The sequence below is a fragment of the Mauremys mutica genome, chromosome 12 (assembly GCF_020497125.1).
Source record: "Mauremys mutica isolate MM-2020 ecotype Southern chromosome 12, ASM2049712v1, whole genome shotgun sequence".
NCBI classification, from domain to species: Eukaryota; Metazoa; Chordata; order Testudines; family Geoemydidae; genus Mauremys; species Mauremys mutica.
In genome coordinates, this window is record NC_059083.1 from 14576272 (window position 1) to 14593579 (window position 17308).

The 17308-nt window shown below is 51.9% G+C and overlaps 1 protein-coding gene across 1 annotated transcript; it reads left to right on the top strand.

The window, feature by feature from the left end:
• Nucleotides 1-5403: 5403 nt before the first annotated feature.
• Nucleotides 5404-16107, top strand: LOC123345488 (zinc finger protein RFP-like). The gene is made up of 7 exons (XM_044982444.1): nucleotides 5404-5820; nucleotides 8107-8202; nucleotides 9581-9877; nucleotides 10475-10497; nucleotides 11230-11345; nucleotides 14378-14437; nucleotides 15411-16107. The coding sequence occupies exons 1-7, from the start codon at nucleotides 5404-5406 to the stop codon at nucleotides 15926-15928; spliced, it is 1527 nt and encodes a 508-aa protein (XP_044838379.1). The 3' UTR covers nucleotides 15929-16107.
• The last annotated feature ends 1201 nt before the right edge of the window (nucleotides 16108-17308 follow it).

Genomic DNA, 17308 nt, shown 5'->3' on the forward strand with positions numbered 1-17308 from the left:
CCAGTCTGGATCACCTGTGTGTTAGTGCTGTTAAAATAGGGATTTGATTTATAAAAATGTGCTTAGCTTTTTGAAATGCTTGTGAGTTGGTGCCTGCATTAACTTAACTTATAATATCTGTATCCATGTTATAGGGTAATAGCTCAGTGTTTGCTCAGCCATTATAAATGTATTTGCTGCGAAACTATGAACCTAGTCAGGAGGGAAGGAAGCATCACCGAGCGTAAAATACTAGATTACCACAAGAGGTGAGTTGGTTTAAGGGACCATCACAAAGGCAGGCTTGCCTGAGTGGCAGGATATGTCAGTCTGTGACTCCATGTTAAGGCTGTTATAGTGCTTGAGGGGTTCAGACTAGATACCTAGTGGGTGAAATCTAAATATAGAACATACAACCAGCATGGGGTTTGTGCCCTGGTTTGGTACTCACATGCCTGAGCTCCTCTAGACAGCGGGATTGAACCTAGGTCTCAAGGACTGGGAGGAGGACTGGCTCCCAGGGATAGCACCTGAGATACAGCAGTGCTGGGCGGGCTCAGGGGAGCAGAGGGAAAGCTCCAGCCTGCTGCCTGCCAGGCTAAGGCCCCTGGAAGGAAGGGCCGAGAAGGTGCCAGGGCCAAGGGGAAGTGGCCCAGGGAGCGTGAGCAGTAGAGGGGCGAGAAGGAAGGCAGGACATGGCTGTCGCCAGAGGGTCCCCGGGCCGGGAGCCAGAGGAGTGGGCAGGCCTGGGTCCCCCTCCCTTACACAGCACTAGCCGCAGAGGAGTGTGGCCTGATACAAACGGTGGCTTGTCCCTGAGGCAAGGGGCTAGACTTTGGGGCTGCAGTTGGCCACGGCGGCAGGTGCTGACTGAGAGCTGCTGAAACCCCCCCGGAAGGGGGGTAAGAATGGAGGAGTTGGCGCTGCTGGGAGCAGTGCTCTGAAGAGGACACCGTGGTTCAAGAGCGATGTTGGTTCAGAGAGATGGTGGAGGGACAGAGGGCCGGAACAGGCAAGTCACCATGTGCAGAAGGCACTCCAGGCTGGACAGAGCTAATTCCCAGAGTGACCAGCAGGAGGCGCCACGGTGGAGAGCTTGGTACAGTTTAGAAAACTGTTGGGACAGCGAACAGCATGAATGGGCCTTTGTCCTCCTTAGGCAGAAAGAGGAATAATAATAAAATCATTTTATCCATGTGGGAATTGAGACAGGGGGAAGGTTGGCTCCATGGGCCAGATTCACCCCTGTACTGGCAAAAGGAAAGAGGGGAGGGTCCATTTGTGACTCTGCTGTTCAGTGGCTGCAGGGGCCAGTGCAGACCTTGGCACAGGCAGAGGAAGTTCTGAAGCCAGCCAGAGCTACACCCCTGTGACAATGGCCCCCGTGTGTCTTGCCCAGCGTGCAGAGTGTCAGAGGCCCAGCTTTACACTGCCCACCTCCCTCTGTCCCTCATCCACCCTCTTCCACCCCCACCCCATTCCCAGCCCTCTCAGGAACCCGCCTTGTGCCTGAAGCTGCTGTGCAGGAGGCACAAGTGGCTCCTGTGCAGAAGGGATCCCTGACCATGGCAGTGGGGCTTTCCCCTTCCCTACTACAGCTCATTTGGTCCAGACTAGCTGCCGTACGGGACCAGAGCTCAGTGTTGAGCTGGGTCCAGATTAATAAACAGCTTTTAATTTAGGGTCTAGATTTTGGGTGCCGTCCTTTAGGCACCTGGGCCTGGTTCTCACAGGGTTTGGGCACGTGTAGCTCCTACTGACTCCACCTAGCAGCTGTGGAGGCCAGGGGCAGCCCGTCCATATAGGCGAACTTGGCAGTCATTTAGGGTGCCAAGTTAAATGGGGTGCCAAATTTGAGGAAAAAAATCAAATGAAAAAAAAGAAAAAGGTGGAAAAAAATATAAATAAAATAATGGAGATGTCATTATTTCAACTCCCATGCACGTACGGCAGGAATATGAATTATAATTCATTTCTCTACATTTCTGAGAATTTATTAATATGTCAAATATTTTACTTACTGCAAAAATAAAGATTTTAGCAAAAAATAAATAAATTTGCGACATAGTGTCAAGATGACCCACTCTGCAATTTTGATAAGCAATAACTCAGCCACAGTGAAACATATCCTTCAGCGGCAAGAGCTGCAATGCTAGTGACACCTAACTCAAATATATATCAAGGTCACATAGACAGATATTCCTGAAGAGTGGAGATATCGTGATTGATACATGTCAAACAGTCATTTTAACACACGTCACAGGTAGATGGTTAAGAATCGAGCGAATACTGTGGAAAATTGTCTTTCTTGGTGCCAAAGAATAAAGAATAATGTCTTTCAGCATTATACATCCAAAATGTGAATATCTTTAAGCGTTATTAAACCTTAGCGTTATTATCGGTCTGTATAATGAGCTTTTCTTTGTTATAACTGGTTCATGTGTAATAAATAAGGTCCATAAAAGAAAAGAAACAGTGTTAATGCTTAATAGACTACGAAAGTGATGACGTCACACTCCACGCGGGTAACCGTGAGGAAGGGGATTACTTTCCAAACAACCGGTGTCAGGTTATAACGTCAAAAAAGGTCATTTTGCTTCCGCTGTAACTAACTGTTTTAATAGGTAAGTGAGTGTATGTTACTGATCATTGAACCTTTAAGCAGTGAAAAGATGTGTTGGAATGGCTGCAATGTGGTTTAAATCGCCAACCATATGGTGTGTGAGGCAACCATCCTTAACGCTATAATGCTTGCAGTCGGCAGCACAATATATGACAATATTCAAATGCCCCATGGCAGAAAGAGGAAAAATAAAACCCTCAGGAACTGAGTATAGTAAACAAAAGGCTGAGAAGGAAAAGGAGCAAGCGAAACAGCAGGGATCCTTCCAGAAATATCTTCTCTTTAATCCAAATAAAGATGGAAGCAGTTTACAGTATCCAGATAAAGGACTTTTACCCTACTCCAACCCCTCCCTGAAACCAATCTGCAGCCCGCAGCTCTCTGCCGTCCTCCAGGCACCTCCCCATGCCACCAAATAGCTAACTGGGAGCCCCACAGAACAGCTATACCTGGTGGGTGCTGAGCTCCCCCTATATTTGTTCTATGGGTGTTTGAGCTCTGGAGCACCCATGGGGTCAGCACCTCTGCTGCTTACAGTCATGGGACCGAGCAGTGACCAAGTATAAACAGTGACTTCCAATGAGACTTAGCCACGTCCTGCTGTTAATGGGCAGGTCAGTAAGGCCAAAATTTACAGCAGTGGCCTAATTGTGGGTGTCTCGGTTTATCTTCTTGACATACAGGAGTTCAGGGCACGTGTTCCACCTGCATTCGCAGCTGCAGCTGGAGTCAGTGGGCGCTGCGGGTGCCCAGCCCCTTGGAGAACCAGCCCCTCAGCATCTACCCAAATTTGGACCCTAAATCAAAAGACATTCTTGACATTTGGACCCAGCCCATCAGTGTGCTTTGGCTCCTGGGCCGGCCAGCACGGCTGTTTGTGCCTCCTCCCCAGCAGCTGCAGGCACAGGGAGCGCCCCTGGGAGGGGCGGGAGGCAGTGGGGGTGGAAAGGGATAGAGGGGTGTGGCCAGGGTGAAGCTGCACCTCTTTTACTCTGCACCCTGGCAAAGCCCCTTACCATTAAAGCTGCGATGCGGCTCTGGCTGGAGCTCAGGACTAGCCTGGCTGCTGCTAAGGTCTGCACTGTCCTTTGCAGCCACTAAATAGGGGCCTGCTGAACCAGCCCTTTCCTTGCCTCAGTTTCCCCATCTCTACAATGCCTGGGTGTCTGTTCGTATTACAGTCTATGGAGGACGAGGGCCCCGTGGTGCTGAACTCTGAGCAGATGCTGAGGAAATAGACCCGAAAAGCTTACGATTCAGTGTCCCGATCCTGAAAGGTCTCAGCGTCTCAATGATGCCAAAGGGACCAAAATGGGTAAAATTACAGTCACTATTTACTGAGAAAGGGTCGGAGCACAAAAATGTCTCCCCCCGAGCTGTCTGACTGAATGTCTCTAAGTAACCAGTTGCACATGGTACATATGACAGCCAGGGGAGAGAAATGACAGGTACGATATGAACCATTCCAGTCTTTTTCCTTCCTGTAACCCTGTACCAAAGCACTGAATCTGCTCTGCTCTGCAATGCTGAGTGAAGATCCAGGTACCTGAGGGAGCAGCAGGGGAAAGGTGTTTGAATGATGCCTGCAAATCTCAGGCCTTGCGGAGACCAGCAAAAGATCAGCCTTCCCTCCTCTGAGCTGCAACGTCTATTAACCACGTTGTTAAACCTCTGCAACACTGGACCCGGGTAACTAGCTGCATCTGCAGCAGCTTCTCTGCCCAGCACGATTCCCTCACAACAGCTGAATTCCCTCTCCTTGTCCCCAATGGCGGCTTCCCAGACTGCCCCAGGCCTCCTCAGTCGGTCCCCACATCCCCTCCTGCAGCCACAATGGGCAAGTGGCCTGAGAGGTCTCTGTTTATCCCACACCATGTGTCCTGCAGCCCCTACTGCGAGCTTCCTGCACACCCGCTGCCCTCGGCCATTGGGCCCCAGCCCTCACCTGGGGGACAGGAGCTTGGTCTCCCCGCAGTCCCTGGGCTCTCTGCTGGGACTGACAAACAGGGAGAAAATGGGGGCAGGGCCTTGCTGGGAGTGGTTGTGTTACAGGGGCACCTGCCCCACTAGGGCCTAGGCTGAGCTCCCAGCACATTCCACAGGCCCCTGAGCCGCCATCAGATGGACTTTCAGCCTCGGTCCGTGTGGTGGTGGAGGAGGCACTGGGTTGCTGCTGGGGGAGGGAGGGAGGAGATTTACCTGCTTACAGACAATTTTAACAGTTCTAAAGCTTCAACTTCTTGAATCTCAGTGTCCAGTGTCATTAAATAGTTCTGGTCTGACCAAAATATTGTCTGATCCCCCCATAATTTCCCACAACTGTGAAAATTTTAACTGGAATCAAATGCTTAAAACCCAGATTGTTGTGCAGCTGTGAAAGTTAAAATCAATAAATATAAAAATTGCTTAAAATAAAGATTATCCGTCAAAATTATATATTATAAAAAAAAATCTGCCAGGCCTGACTATCACTCCTGATGCACAGCTCCTGCTCCTGCAGGTTCCTCCTCACAGGGGGAATCCCCAGTGACCCTCCCCACCAGCACGGGTGCTGATTGCAGGCCGGGATCCCTTTGGGGTTTTAATTTCAGGCTAATTTAACTGAAAGTTACCTGGCACCGGTGTGATTGTACATTTTTACACTAAAGCCTCCAGGGGAGAAATTGGTTCGGTCCTTCCTGCTCTGCAAACAGCATGAGCCATTCTCAGGCAAGGAAACACCCCCTTGCTGCTGCAGGCGGGGCATAGTGTGAATTCAGGAAATTGAAACAAAGACTGTTACAAACTGCCCAGAGGGAGCCATGGCTGCAGAGAACCCCGTGGAAAGTCTCCAGGAGGAAGCTACATGTCCCGTCTGTCTGGAGCATTTCACAGAACCTGTCATTCTGGAGTGTGGGCACAATTTCTGCCGAGCCTGCATCAGCCAGTGCTGGGAGGGATCTGATACAGCCGCCTCCTGCCCTCAGTGCAGAGAAACTGTGCAACAGAGAAACCTCAGGCCCAACAGGCAGCTGGCAAATGTCGTAGAAATCACCAAGCGGTTGAGTTTACAGGCAGCAAAGGGAGCAGGAGGGGACGGGGTGTGCGGGGAACACCAGGAGGCTCTGAAACTGTTCTGTGAAGAGGATCAAAGCCCCATCTGTGTGGTGTGCGACAGATCCCGGGCTCACCGCGCTCACACGGTGGTTCCCATCCAGGAGGCTGCCCAGGAGTACAAGGTAGGGAATTGCTGTAAAATTTAATGGGTTAACTTTTGGGGTTTAATGACAGGCTAATTTCACTGAGAGTTCCTGTCACGGGTGTGACATCATTCAGCTCTGTAAAGTCTTCATTGTACGGGAGATGCTATAAGAAAATTAATGGTCTGGCAGTGTGGCAACAGAGGCAAACTATCAAGTCTTGAAATCAGGATCTATCCCCCCTTCCCCAAGGCTCCGCCGAAGCCCTGCTCAATCCGTAGCCCTCTCTCTCCATTGCTCACTTTCACTGGTAAGGGCAGGGAGTTGGGGTTTGGGTGGGGGTGCAGGCTCCGGGCTGTGGCCAAGGGGTTCGCAGTGTGGGAGGGGGCTCTGGGCTGGGACAGAGTGTTGGGGTGCTGGAGTGGGTACGGGGGGCTGGCTCTGGGAGGAGGGTTAGGGCTGGGGCAGGGGGTTGGGGTACAGGAGGGGGTGTGGGGTGCTGGCTCCAGCTGGGTGGCATTGGCTTACCTCAGGTGACTCAGGGTCAGCAGTGCTAAGGCAGGCTTCCTGCCTGCCCCAACCCTACGCCACTCCCAAAAGGGGCCAATGTGCCCCTGGGCCCCCTGGCGGGGGGAGGCATGTGGCCCTGCACGCTGCCCCTCCCTGCAGGCACCACTCCCACAGCTCCCATTGGCCACAGTTCCTGATTTACGGCCAATGGGAGCTGCGGAGGCGGTGTTTGCAGTCAGAAGCCATGTGCGGAGACCCATGCCCTCAGCCCAGGCTGTGGGGGCCTGCTGGCTGCTTCTGGGAGTGCCGTACAGTTGGGGCAGGCAGGGAGCCTGCATTAGCAGCAGCAGCCAACCCTGCTGTGCCACGGAGATCACAATCAACCGGGAGCATCTCCAGGATCGACTAGTCGATAGGAATCAACCAGTAGGTGACCACTGGTCTAGCTAGACAAATCTCCCCAGACCGAGTCCAAGACTCAAAGCACTTTGCCATGCTGCCATCTTAGCATCAGCCCCACCCAGTGATGAAGTGTCTCTGTTAGGAGAGAGAGACGCCTTGATAAAGGTCCCAGGCCCACCAGGGAGAGGAGGATTCTGAACTCCCGTGTCGCTCCATGAGGGATTAATCTCAGATGCTGCCGGCCTGCACTAGAGGAGATCACTGGGCTAAACCCTGCATGGGACCCCGAGCACCTTCAGTCAGCACACAAAAGGGCTCCAGACAGCTCAGGTCCATGCCAAGTACCACTGGGATTACACTGGATTGTAGCAAAACTAATCCCAGGTTGGAGCTGACCGGTGCCAGTCTGACTAGTTCTGTTGTGTACGTGGGCAAGGACCAGCCAGAGTGGTTCCATTAGTCCCACCAGGCAGTCTTTTGTAATCTCCCAGAATGCACTGCTTCCGGGATCTTTACCAGGGAATGGGACTGTGGGGTACCTGCCCAGGGGGCATTGCCATGGAGAGGGGTTAGGACAGAACTGGGGCAAACCCCAACCCGTCCTTTATACAAATCTGCATCGTGTCTAATTAGGATGGTCACCGAGGCATCCCCAGAACATAGGACATGCCCACGCCTGCCTTCATGGGCCCGTCCTCACCAGTATCACTCGCCCTGCGTGGGCCCCACCAACGCTTTTTTCAACGTGTCCCCACCTGCATCATTCTGCATGAAGGTGCCACCCCCAGCCACGCCCCCACTGTCATGGGTATCCTCCTGCAGCCTCAGTCTCCTCCACCTTTTTCATCGGACAAACACACATCCAGTGCCAAGTCCCTACCAGACACGGATAGTGCTCCACAACACTGGGACTGTGCAGCTTCCAACCAGATGAATGGCCTCCCGACGTCTCATGGGGTTTGCCCTGGTGCTTAGACCAGCTCAGCCCAACCCCGGTGCAGTCCCCAGGGCTTCAGGGCTGAAATCCCAGCCCCTATTTAAACCCGTGTGGCTTCTGGGATTTGTATCACTTGGTTCGTTAAACCCTCTACAAAACAGCTTTATTGATTCACCCCCATGTAACTTTGGTGCCCTGTTATGCTCTGTACCACTAATCAGTTCACAAATACCAGCAAAGCTTGGTTATAATTGAGATCTCTCTCTAATTACTGAAAAGATTGACTCTGAATAGGTAACGAGTCCGAATGTGAAACGTTCCCAGTCTCCATTAATGAGGTTTCATCTCCTTGCTGGTCCTGATGTCACAAAGTGATTAGAAGCTCAGTCATCTTGGGTTTGGGGGGAAAAACACCCACTTCCAAGCACCTCTCAACTATCCAGATGAAACCTCCTAAATCATTTCTCTTTCTTCAGGAAAGAATCCAGGCCCACTTGAAAACTCTGAGGGAAGAGAGAGAAAAGCTGCTGGGACTGAAAGCGACTGGAGAGGGGAATAGCCAGGAGTATCTGGTAGGTGCCTGTTGTTATGAACTGGCGGGGACTGGCAGTGGGAGGTCTTTTTGCAGGCAGACTCCTGTGTGGCCTTGGTGAACATGGGCTTGTGTGTGTTTCTCCAGGATCATGGATTGCTGGGTTAGATTCATGTATAAACAAGCCCTAAGCTGCCAGTTTCTTTGATGAGTTAATATCTAGCCTTTGGTGGCTTGCCCAGAAATCCTCCCCAAGTGAACTGAATGTCCCCGTGAAGTGCTGTCCGCTGTGTCTGGTCATTTTGTGCATTTTTTGAAATGTTTGTTTCTTTTAACTCCTCCGGCGTCTCTGTCAGTGTAGTGCTGTGTCCTGCCTCCTGCTGCTCTGGGTGTGAATTTCCAGAGACCATAAATAACAGAAGATGCTGACCATGACAGGCATGGAAACATCCATTTCAGAGGAATACAGAGGCCAAAGGGGAAGGTGGGAGAGAATCCTCCGCCTAGTACACACAGGGTAGAGTCAAATGTCAGAAATATGAGTCAACAGTGTGATGCTGTTGCAAAAAAAGCAAACGTGATTCTGGGATGCATTAACAGGTGTGCTGTGCGCAAGACACGAGAAGTCATTCTTCCGCTCTACTCTGGGCTGGTCAGGCCTCAGCTGGAGTATTGTGTCCAGTTCTGGGCACTGCATTTCAAGAAAGATGTGGAGAAATTGGAGAGTGTCCAGGGGAGAGCAACAAGAATTAAATTAAATAAATGGAGATATCCTGTCTTCTAGAATTGAAAGATCATTGAGTCCACCCCCCTGCTTTTACTAGCAGGACCAAGTACAGATTTTGTTTGAGATCTATAAGTGGCCCCCTCAAGGACCGAACTCACAATCCTGGCTTTAGCAAGTTAATGTTCAAACCACTGAGCTATCCCTCCACCTGTTTAAGAAAGAGTAAAGGTCTAGAGAACATGACCTACGAAGGAGGGCTGAAAGAATTGGGTTTGTTTAGTTTGGAAAAGAGAAGACTGAGAAGGGACATAACAGCAGTTTTCAGGTATCTAAAAGGGTGTCATAAGGAGGTGGGAGAAAACTTGTTCACCTTAGCCTCTAAGGATAGAAGGAGAAGCAATGAGCTTAAACTGCAGTAAGGGAAGTTTAGGTTGGACATTAGGAAAAAGTTCCTAACTGTCAGGGTGGTTAAACAGTGGAATAAACTGCCTAGGGAGGTTGTGGAATCTCCATCACTGGAGATATTTAAGAGTAGGTTAGATAAATGTCTATCAGGGATGGTCTAGACAGTATTTGATCCTGCCATGAGGGCAGGGGACTGGACTCGATGACCTCTCGAGATCCCTTCCAGTCCTAGAGTCTATGAAAAATCTTAGTATTTTAAAAGACATTCTCCCTCCTGCACACTCAGCTCTCCATGAAAGGACTCCAGGCTCCATCTATGTCCCTGACCAGCCCTTGCCCTATTTTCATGCAGAAGCAAACACAAACCGAGAGGCAGAAGATTGTGTCCGAATTTCAGGAACTGCGGGAGTTCCTGGAGGAACAAGAGCGACTCCTGCTGGCCCAGCTGGAGAAGCTGGATGAGGAGATTGTGAGGATCCAGAATGAAAATGTCAGTAAACTCTCCGAGCAGATTTCCCGTCTCAGTGACCTGATCTGTGAGATGGAGGGGAAGTGTCAGAAGCCAGCGAGTGAATTCCTGCAGGTGAGGCTGAATGAGAAATGCAGATGGGTGCTCCAGGGTGCCCCCAACGGCTGCTCTGCCAATCAAATCCTCCTCCTCCCTCTAGCACCATCTGGCTGCTGTGATCAGCTGTTCCACTGTGTGAAGGAGAGGCTGGGAGGGAGAGAGAAGAGCGGGGAGGGAGTGTGCTCACAAGAGGAGGCAGTAGAAGAGGGTTGGGGTGAAGTGGGAGCAGGAAGAGTTGGGCTGGGATGTGACATTGCAGGAAGGGTTGGGGCGTGGGGTTGAGCACCCCCAGGGACAATTAGAAACTGGCAATTAAAAACATGCCAGATCCCAACACAAGGAAGGGAGGGCTCTTGAATCCTAAGCACTGGAGTCCAGCAGTCAGAGACCTTGGTGTAACTCGGCGTGTGCATTGCTGACATGTGAGTAACTATTATTCTTTGCAGAGTCACAGACACAGAGATATGAGAGATGGAAAAGCCCCATTAGCTCAGGGAATCCATGACCCTGGGCTAGGGCAGGGCCTCTCTTCCTCATATTTGCAAAATCTCTTCCCTGGAATCCCATGTGTGTGTCAGAGAGGACTGAAATTATTTTGTCTCTCTCTTCTAGGATATTAGAAGGACCTTGAGCAGGTACGTGTCTCTCTCTCACTCCCCCTCACACCTCGAAACGCTGGGAAAGAGCTTGGTGGTGATGTTAGCACTGCATCTCCCCAGGACTCTACAGCAAAATGTGTGAGGAAGGTCAAATGTTGGATACAAATCTTTCCCATCAACTTCATCCTGAGGTTCTCAGCCTTGTATAGAAGACTCTGGAATTCTCCATTCAGTGGGAAGGACTGACCTCAAGTATTTCCTAGAGATGTCACCTCCTTGGGGGACTGGCTGCCCCGGAATATGAGGATGGAATATGGGTCTGTCGCTGCTTGGGCACAGGTCCCCATTCAGCCCAGGGCAGCAGTTGTCAAGAGTCTTTCCCACCTGACGATTGTTTGGAGACCTGTGTGGAATAAGCTGGGGAGGGGGGAGTTGGTGTCTCAGTCTAGTTCCTAGAGGGCAGATTTCTACAGCACTTCACCTGGGAACTTCCTGTTCCTCAGAGCATGGAGGCCTAGGAGTGAATTGGCCATGGAGACTCAATTCCCCTTTTGTTCCCAGAGCTGGTCTCTCCAGACCAGAGTTGAAGAATATTAAAGAGTCCTGTGAAGGGAAGGTTATACGGCCCTGGGCTGTGTTTCACCTGCTCTCAGATTGGGAGAAGTTGAGGAATTCTAACTCCAGGCATATCAGAGCAGAGACTCACTAGCCAGAATTTATAACAAGTCACACAATGAAATATAATCGTGGGAAATGGTTTCTCTCTAGGTGTGAGAAGGGGAAGTTCCAGGAGCCAGAGGAGATTTCTCCTGAACTGGAAGAGCGAGTCAGTGATTTCTCCCACAAAACGATTGTGCTATTGGAGACTATGGGGAAGTTCAAAGGTACCTAGAAGGGATCTGGGAATGGAAATTGGGATGAGCCTCTGAGACTGAGGGAGGAGAGTGGCTCTGACCAATTGGGTCACAATTAGATGATGCTTCTATTTAATTGTTGGGTGAGAATGTCACGCACTTGGGGTCCAAGTCACTCAGGTTGATATATTCAAGCCTTTATTTTTACTAAAAACATGCCTTCCCATGACAATTACTGTTAAAGAAAGAAATGACTCAGACTCATAGACTTTAAGGCCAAAAGGGACCATCACGATCATCCAGTCTGACCTCCTGCACATTGCAAGCCACAGAATCTCACCCACCCACTCCTGCAATAGACCCCAACCTCTGTCCGAGTTACAAAGAATCCACCATTGAAATAGTTTAAATGTGCAAGTGACCTGTGCCCCACGCTGCAGAAGGAGGCAGAAAACTCCCCAGGCTCTCTGCCAATCTGACTTGGGGGGAAATTCCTTCCCGACCCCAGATATGATGGTCAGTTGGATACCGAGCATTTTGGCAAGACCCAACAGCCAGACACGTGGCAAAGAATTCTCTATAGCTCAGTTCCCTCCCCATCTACTGCCCCATCACCAGCCATGGGGCACATTTCTCAAAGGCGGATCCAGCCCATCGCTGTGCTCGGGTCCAGGGCCAGTGCAAGGATGTTTCGCGCCCTAGGCGAAACTTCCACCCTGCGCCCCCCCCTCCCCCTGTGGCAGCTCCCTCCCTCTGCCCTGAGGCGCCCCCCTTGTGGCAACTCCCCACCCTCCGCCCTGACGCACCCCCCCACACCCCAACTCACCCCTGCTGCGTGTACGAGCACGCTGTCAGTGCTTCACTTCTCCCACCTCCCAGGCTTGCAGCACCTAAGCTAAGCTAAGTGAAGCAGCCACGGCGTGTTCGGGGAGAAAGCGGGGCAGGGATGAGCTGGGGGGGGGGAATTCCTCTGTGTACCGCTCCCCCACTTGCTGCAGGCAGCCCTCCCCGCGCTCCCCCTGCCCCAGCTCCCTCTGCCTAAATGCCAGCGGAGACCAGGGCGGCCAAATTAGCTATTGAAGAAAATGGCGCCCCCCAAATCCCAGTGCCCTAGGCAACCACCTAGGTCCCCTAAATGGTTGCACCGGCCCTGCTCGGGTCCCATACGGCAGCTAGTCTCGGCCAAATAGACAGTTGTAGGGAAGGAGAAAGCCCCGCAGGGCTGCCCAGAGGATTCACGGGGCCTGGGGCAAAACAGTTTTGGGGGCCCCTTCCATTAAAAAAAATTGCGATACTATAGAATACTATATTCTCATGGGGGCCCCTGCAGGGCCAGGGGCAAATTGCCCCACTTGCCCCACCGCCAGCAGCCCTGAAGCCCCGCCCCCATGGTCGGGATCCTCCAGCACAGGAGTCTCTGGAGCCTCCTCCGCAGCACCTGCAGGCAGAAGGCATGTTCCTGAGAGGGCTGGGAATGGGGTGGGGGTGGTGAGGGCAGGTGGAAGAGGGAGGGGGGTGGACGAGGGATAGAGTGACGTGGGCAGTGTAAAGCTGGGCCTCTGAAACTCTTCTCCCTGGCCAAGACCCATGGGGGCCATTGTCATAGGGATGTAGCTCTGGCTGGCTTCAGAACTTCCTTATCCTCTGCCAAGTTCTGCACCGGCCCCTGCAGCCACTGAATAGCAGAGTCACCCCTCTCCTGCTGGTACAGGGGTGAATTGTCCAATTGAGTCAACTTTCCCCCACCTCAATTTCTACATTTATAAAATTTGTATTTCTGCCTGTGGAGGACGAGGCCCCGTCATGCTGCTTAGTGTAGAGACCCTGAATGAACAGACCCAATAACCTCTGTGACAGACCCAGACCAGTGGGGTACAGGAGCCTGGTAGAAGGAAAATATACTGGTCATGGGATGAATAGCTCCCTGAGTGACCAGAGGAGGGGCTGCAGTAGAGCAGTCAGGAACCTGCTAGAACCAATTAAGACAGGCAGGCTAATTAAGACACCTGGAGCTAGTTAAAACCATACTAGAATCAATTATGTCAGGCAGACTAATCAGGACACCTGGTTTAGAAAGGAGCTCCCATCAGTTAGTGGAGGGTGAGCGAGGAGTGAGAAGGTGCTGCTGGAGGACTGAGGCGTACAAGCGTGATCAGGCTTCAGGAGGAAGATCCTGCAGTGAGGATAAAGAAGGAGCTGGGGGGAGGCCATGGGGAAGTAGCCCTGGGAGTTGTAGCTGTAGCTGTCACGCATCTGATACAAGGGACATCATAGACAGCTGCTCTCCAGAGAGCCCTGGGCTGGAGCCCCGTGTAGAGGGTAGGCCCAGGTTCCCCGCATCCCACCAACTCCTGATTGGACACAGGAGGAGTTGACCTGGTCTGTGACCGACATCAGAGGGAAGGTCTAATTTGGAAAGGGATCTGGCCTGTCCCCGACTCACTAGGTGGGACACAGAGACTGCGGGGATTGTTCTCCATTTCTCCCATGCTGGCCAGTGATGGCGATAGCTGAATGAACGGCAGGTTTGAGCCTCTAGCAGAAGTGGCCAAACTGAGGGCTGCCGTGAACCTCTGAGGTGAGCAAATCCGCCAAAAAAGCGCAGGACCCACCAAGGCAGAGGAGGAACTTTTAGAGCCAGGATTTCACAAACTCTCAATATCCTGTTAGTGTCAAAGGGACCAAAGTGGGCCAAGTTACTTTCATTCCAACGTCTTTGCAGAGTCTGGGTCTAGATTAGGGCAAAGGGCAGTAAGTGAATGAGACAAACCAACTGGAGTTTGAAGGGTGGGAGGGGATGAGGAAGGGAAAAGTAAATCTCACTTACAGATTGTCTGTCCTGGGATGTTTGTGAGGCTGCAAGAACGTTGGTTCCGTTGGTGGGAGATGCCTGAATGAGAGAGGAAAGAGATGGTTTCAGACCTATTTATATAAAATATCTGAGTGTTTCTCGGTGTGGTTCTCTGACATAATTAAAAGACAGTTCTAGGAGTTGAGAGTGGTGACGCTGTTATAAATATGAAAGCCTGAAATCTCATCTCCTTTTTCCTTCTCCCCTCCAGACACTTTGCCGTCTGCACTAGAGACAAAAAAAGGAGGATCCCTAGGAACATTCAGACAGGGTGAGATTGCAGCTGGAGCTGCAGCTGCATTCTGTTTTTAAATGATCAGAAAACGTCTTCATGAGATTGTAACTAAAGTTACCAGCCAAACCGATACCGACCATGACACACACAGCCCTAAAAACAACACACTGAACAGTGAGGCGCTCCCACGCTGAAGTCACACTAACACTCCTGACACCAACCTTAGTGCTGAGTTCATGCCCACGCTGCTGAACAGAAAATCTCTCCCTGAGCAGCATGTGCACAGAGCTCTCTGCCCTGAGGGCTGACACATCCCTCTGCTCTACCCCAGTGCTGGGGGTCTCCCTCATCCTGCTTCTACCACATCCTGCCTTTCCTCTGGGCAGGGCTGGGCTCTCCCATTGGAGCTGCTCACTGCTTCCTGGATTGAGGAGATGCTCTCCCTGTGAGGCTGTCAGCTCCTTCCTTCTCTCTGGGATGGGGATGGGGCTACCCCACACAATGCCCCCTCCTACTCTCTGGTCATAAGCAGCTCTTCCCCAATGCTGCACCTTCCTCTCCGTTCCCTGGCCCGGGAGTGGAGGCCACCCCACCCAATGCCACCTCTTTTCTTAATTGGCTCTTCCTACTCTGGCCGGGGAGTGGAGGCTGCATTTAGGGGAGGGAGCTTAGCTCTGGGGTTCAAAGCTGGTACCTGCCTCCTCTGCTCCCTCCTCACTAAAACCTTCCTTGCTGTGTCTCTGATGCTGGGAATGGAGCAGCCCCAACAGAGGGAGCAGGGAGCTGAAGCCTCAGCAAGAAAATGAAAAACTAATAAAGTGGGTCCCATTACACGGACTGAGGAACTGCAGTGACGTCCCTGCTCAGTCTCAGGTGCCCAGGGCAGAGGCAGCTCCCTGGGATCCAGGCCTGTCCCAGCCAGGATGGGGCTGCTGGGGAATGTGAGAAACGGTCCCAGCCTCCCCTAAGGACGAACTCTCCCTCTAACGCTCTGATTCTCTCTCCCTAGTGAATGTAACTCTGGTTCCAGACACGGCTCATCCCAACCTCATCCTGTCTGAGGATCGGAAACGTGTGAGATGGGGAGACACACGGCAGCGACTGCCCAACAACCCTGAGAGATTTGACACTTGGCCCTGTGTGCTGGGCTGTGAGGGATTCACCTCGGGGAGACATTGCTGGGAGGTGGAGGTGATGGATGGGGGATACTGGGCTGTGGGGGTGGCCAGAGCGTCTGTGAGGAGGAAGGGACGGATCAGCCTCAGCCCTGAGGGGGGGATCTGGGCTGTGCAGTGGTGCTGCGGGGGTCAGTTCTGGGCTCTCACCTCCCCTGGGACCCCCCTGCCCCTGAGCCGGGCCCCCAGCAGGATCTGGGTTTGTCTGGACTGTGACCGGGGGCAGGTGACATTTATCGATGCTGGTGACGAGGCCCCGATCTTCACTTTCCCGCCGGGCTCCGTCCCTAGGGAGAGAATTCGACCTTGGCTCTGGGTGGGGCAGGGATCCCAGCTCCGACTGTGTCCCTGAGACACACAGGGGCTGGGGGTGTGTGTGATGGAAATCAACCTCTCTAGCCTCACACACCTGAATCTCTATGACCTTGGAGGACTCCTGTTTATCCAGAACCTGGCTCCTCATCTCTATGACCTGTGGAAGCCCCTCCCCTTCCCTGCCGCCCCTGGGAGGGAGGAGGAGGGAAAAGAACCCCTGGGGCTGCAGGAGGGACAGAGGAGCCCAGAGGGGCAGAGGTGGGGGCTGGGCAGGGGGCAGAAGTAACAGCCGGGCTGGGGACAGGTGGAGGTGGGGGTGGCAGGGACACAGCGTGAATCAATCAGGGGTTGGGGAGAAGCAGCAGCAGCAGGGAGCGGTTTGTACAGATCTGTGGGATTCGATCTCACTGGGGTCTCCCAGCCAGAGCTTCGGCCACAGTCACCTTCCCCTGTAACTACAGGACAGCTGGTAACCCTGTAACTGTCACAAAGGGAGTGGGAGGGATGGGTGCAGATTGACACACACACAAAAACATTGTATCGCCTTAAAAAAATCATCATTGGGTCAGTCTCATGATTTTTTTTTTAAACTCCTGAGGTTGGCAGCACTGGGGGAGCCAGGGACAGGGTGGTTTAACCAGAGGGAATTGGAAGAAGCAACAAGAAAAATATAAATTTAAATAAAACAAGAATAAAGGGAGAGTCTATGAGAAATGTTGGAGAACAGAAACGAGAAGAGTGACAGGATAATATCTCTGACAGGGGAACAATCCTGGGGCAGCAAGAGGGGAAGGGATAAAATCAGGGGAAAGAAGGGAGCACCCATGGGGGATGATCTGTGACAGGGAGGGGAGGAGGGTGGGAGAGACACAGGAAAATAAACAGGGATCAGAAGTGAGGGTTAGAAAAACAAGTAGAAAGGGACAGTATGAAAGGAAAGGGAACATGAGAGGGACAGAGATTTTTTTAAAGTTACTGAAAGCGACACTGTAACTTATTAATTCCCTGTATTAATTCCGGGACGACTGTCCTGTTGTTGTGCCATTAAGAAAACTTCTCAGTGGCTGGGGAATCTCCTTTCCATGCTGTGGTTATTAAGGCTCCTTCTCGCCTCCCTTTACTTACCACTTTTAATTACTTACTATAAATAAAACATTACAAACAATTCTTTGTGTTTGTTCCACTTCACTGTCCCAGCTGCAGTTGTTGGGGGCAGAGTCCTGGGATTTGCTTTCTGACTTGGTTGTGTCCCCCCGAGAGCCCAGGGAATATCATGCCCCTAGGATGAGTTTGGGTTTTACTGAGATGTGTCACTCTCGAGCCTGTGCTCTGTCTCTGTCCATGTCACTCAGGAATTGCTCAGCTGTGCCCTGCCGAGAGGGCGGCAAATCTGCAGAGGCAGCAAATTTATAATAGC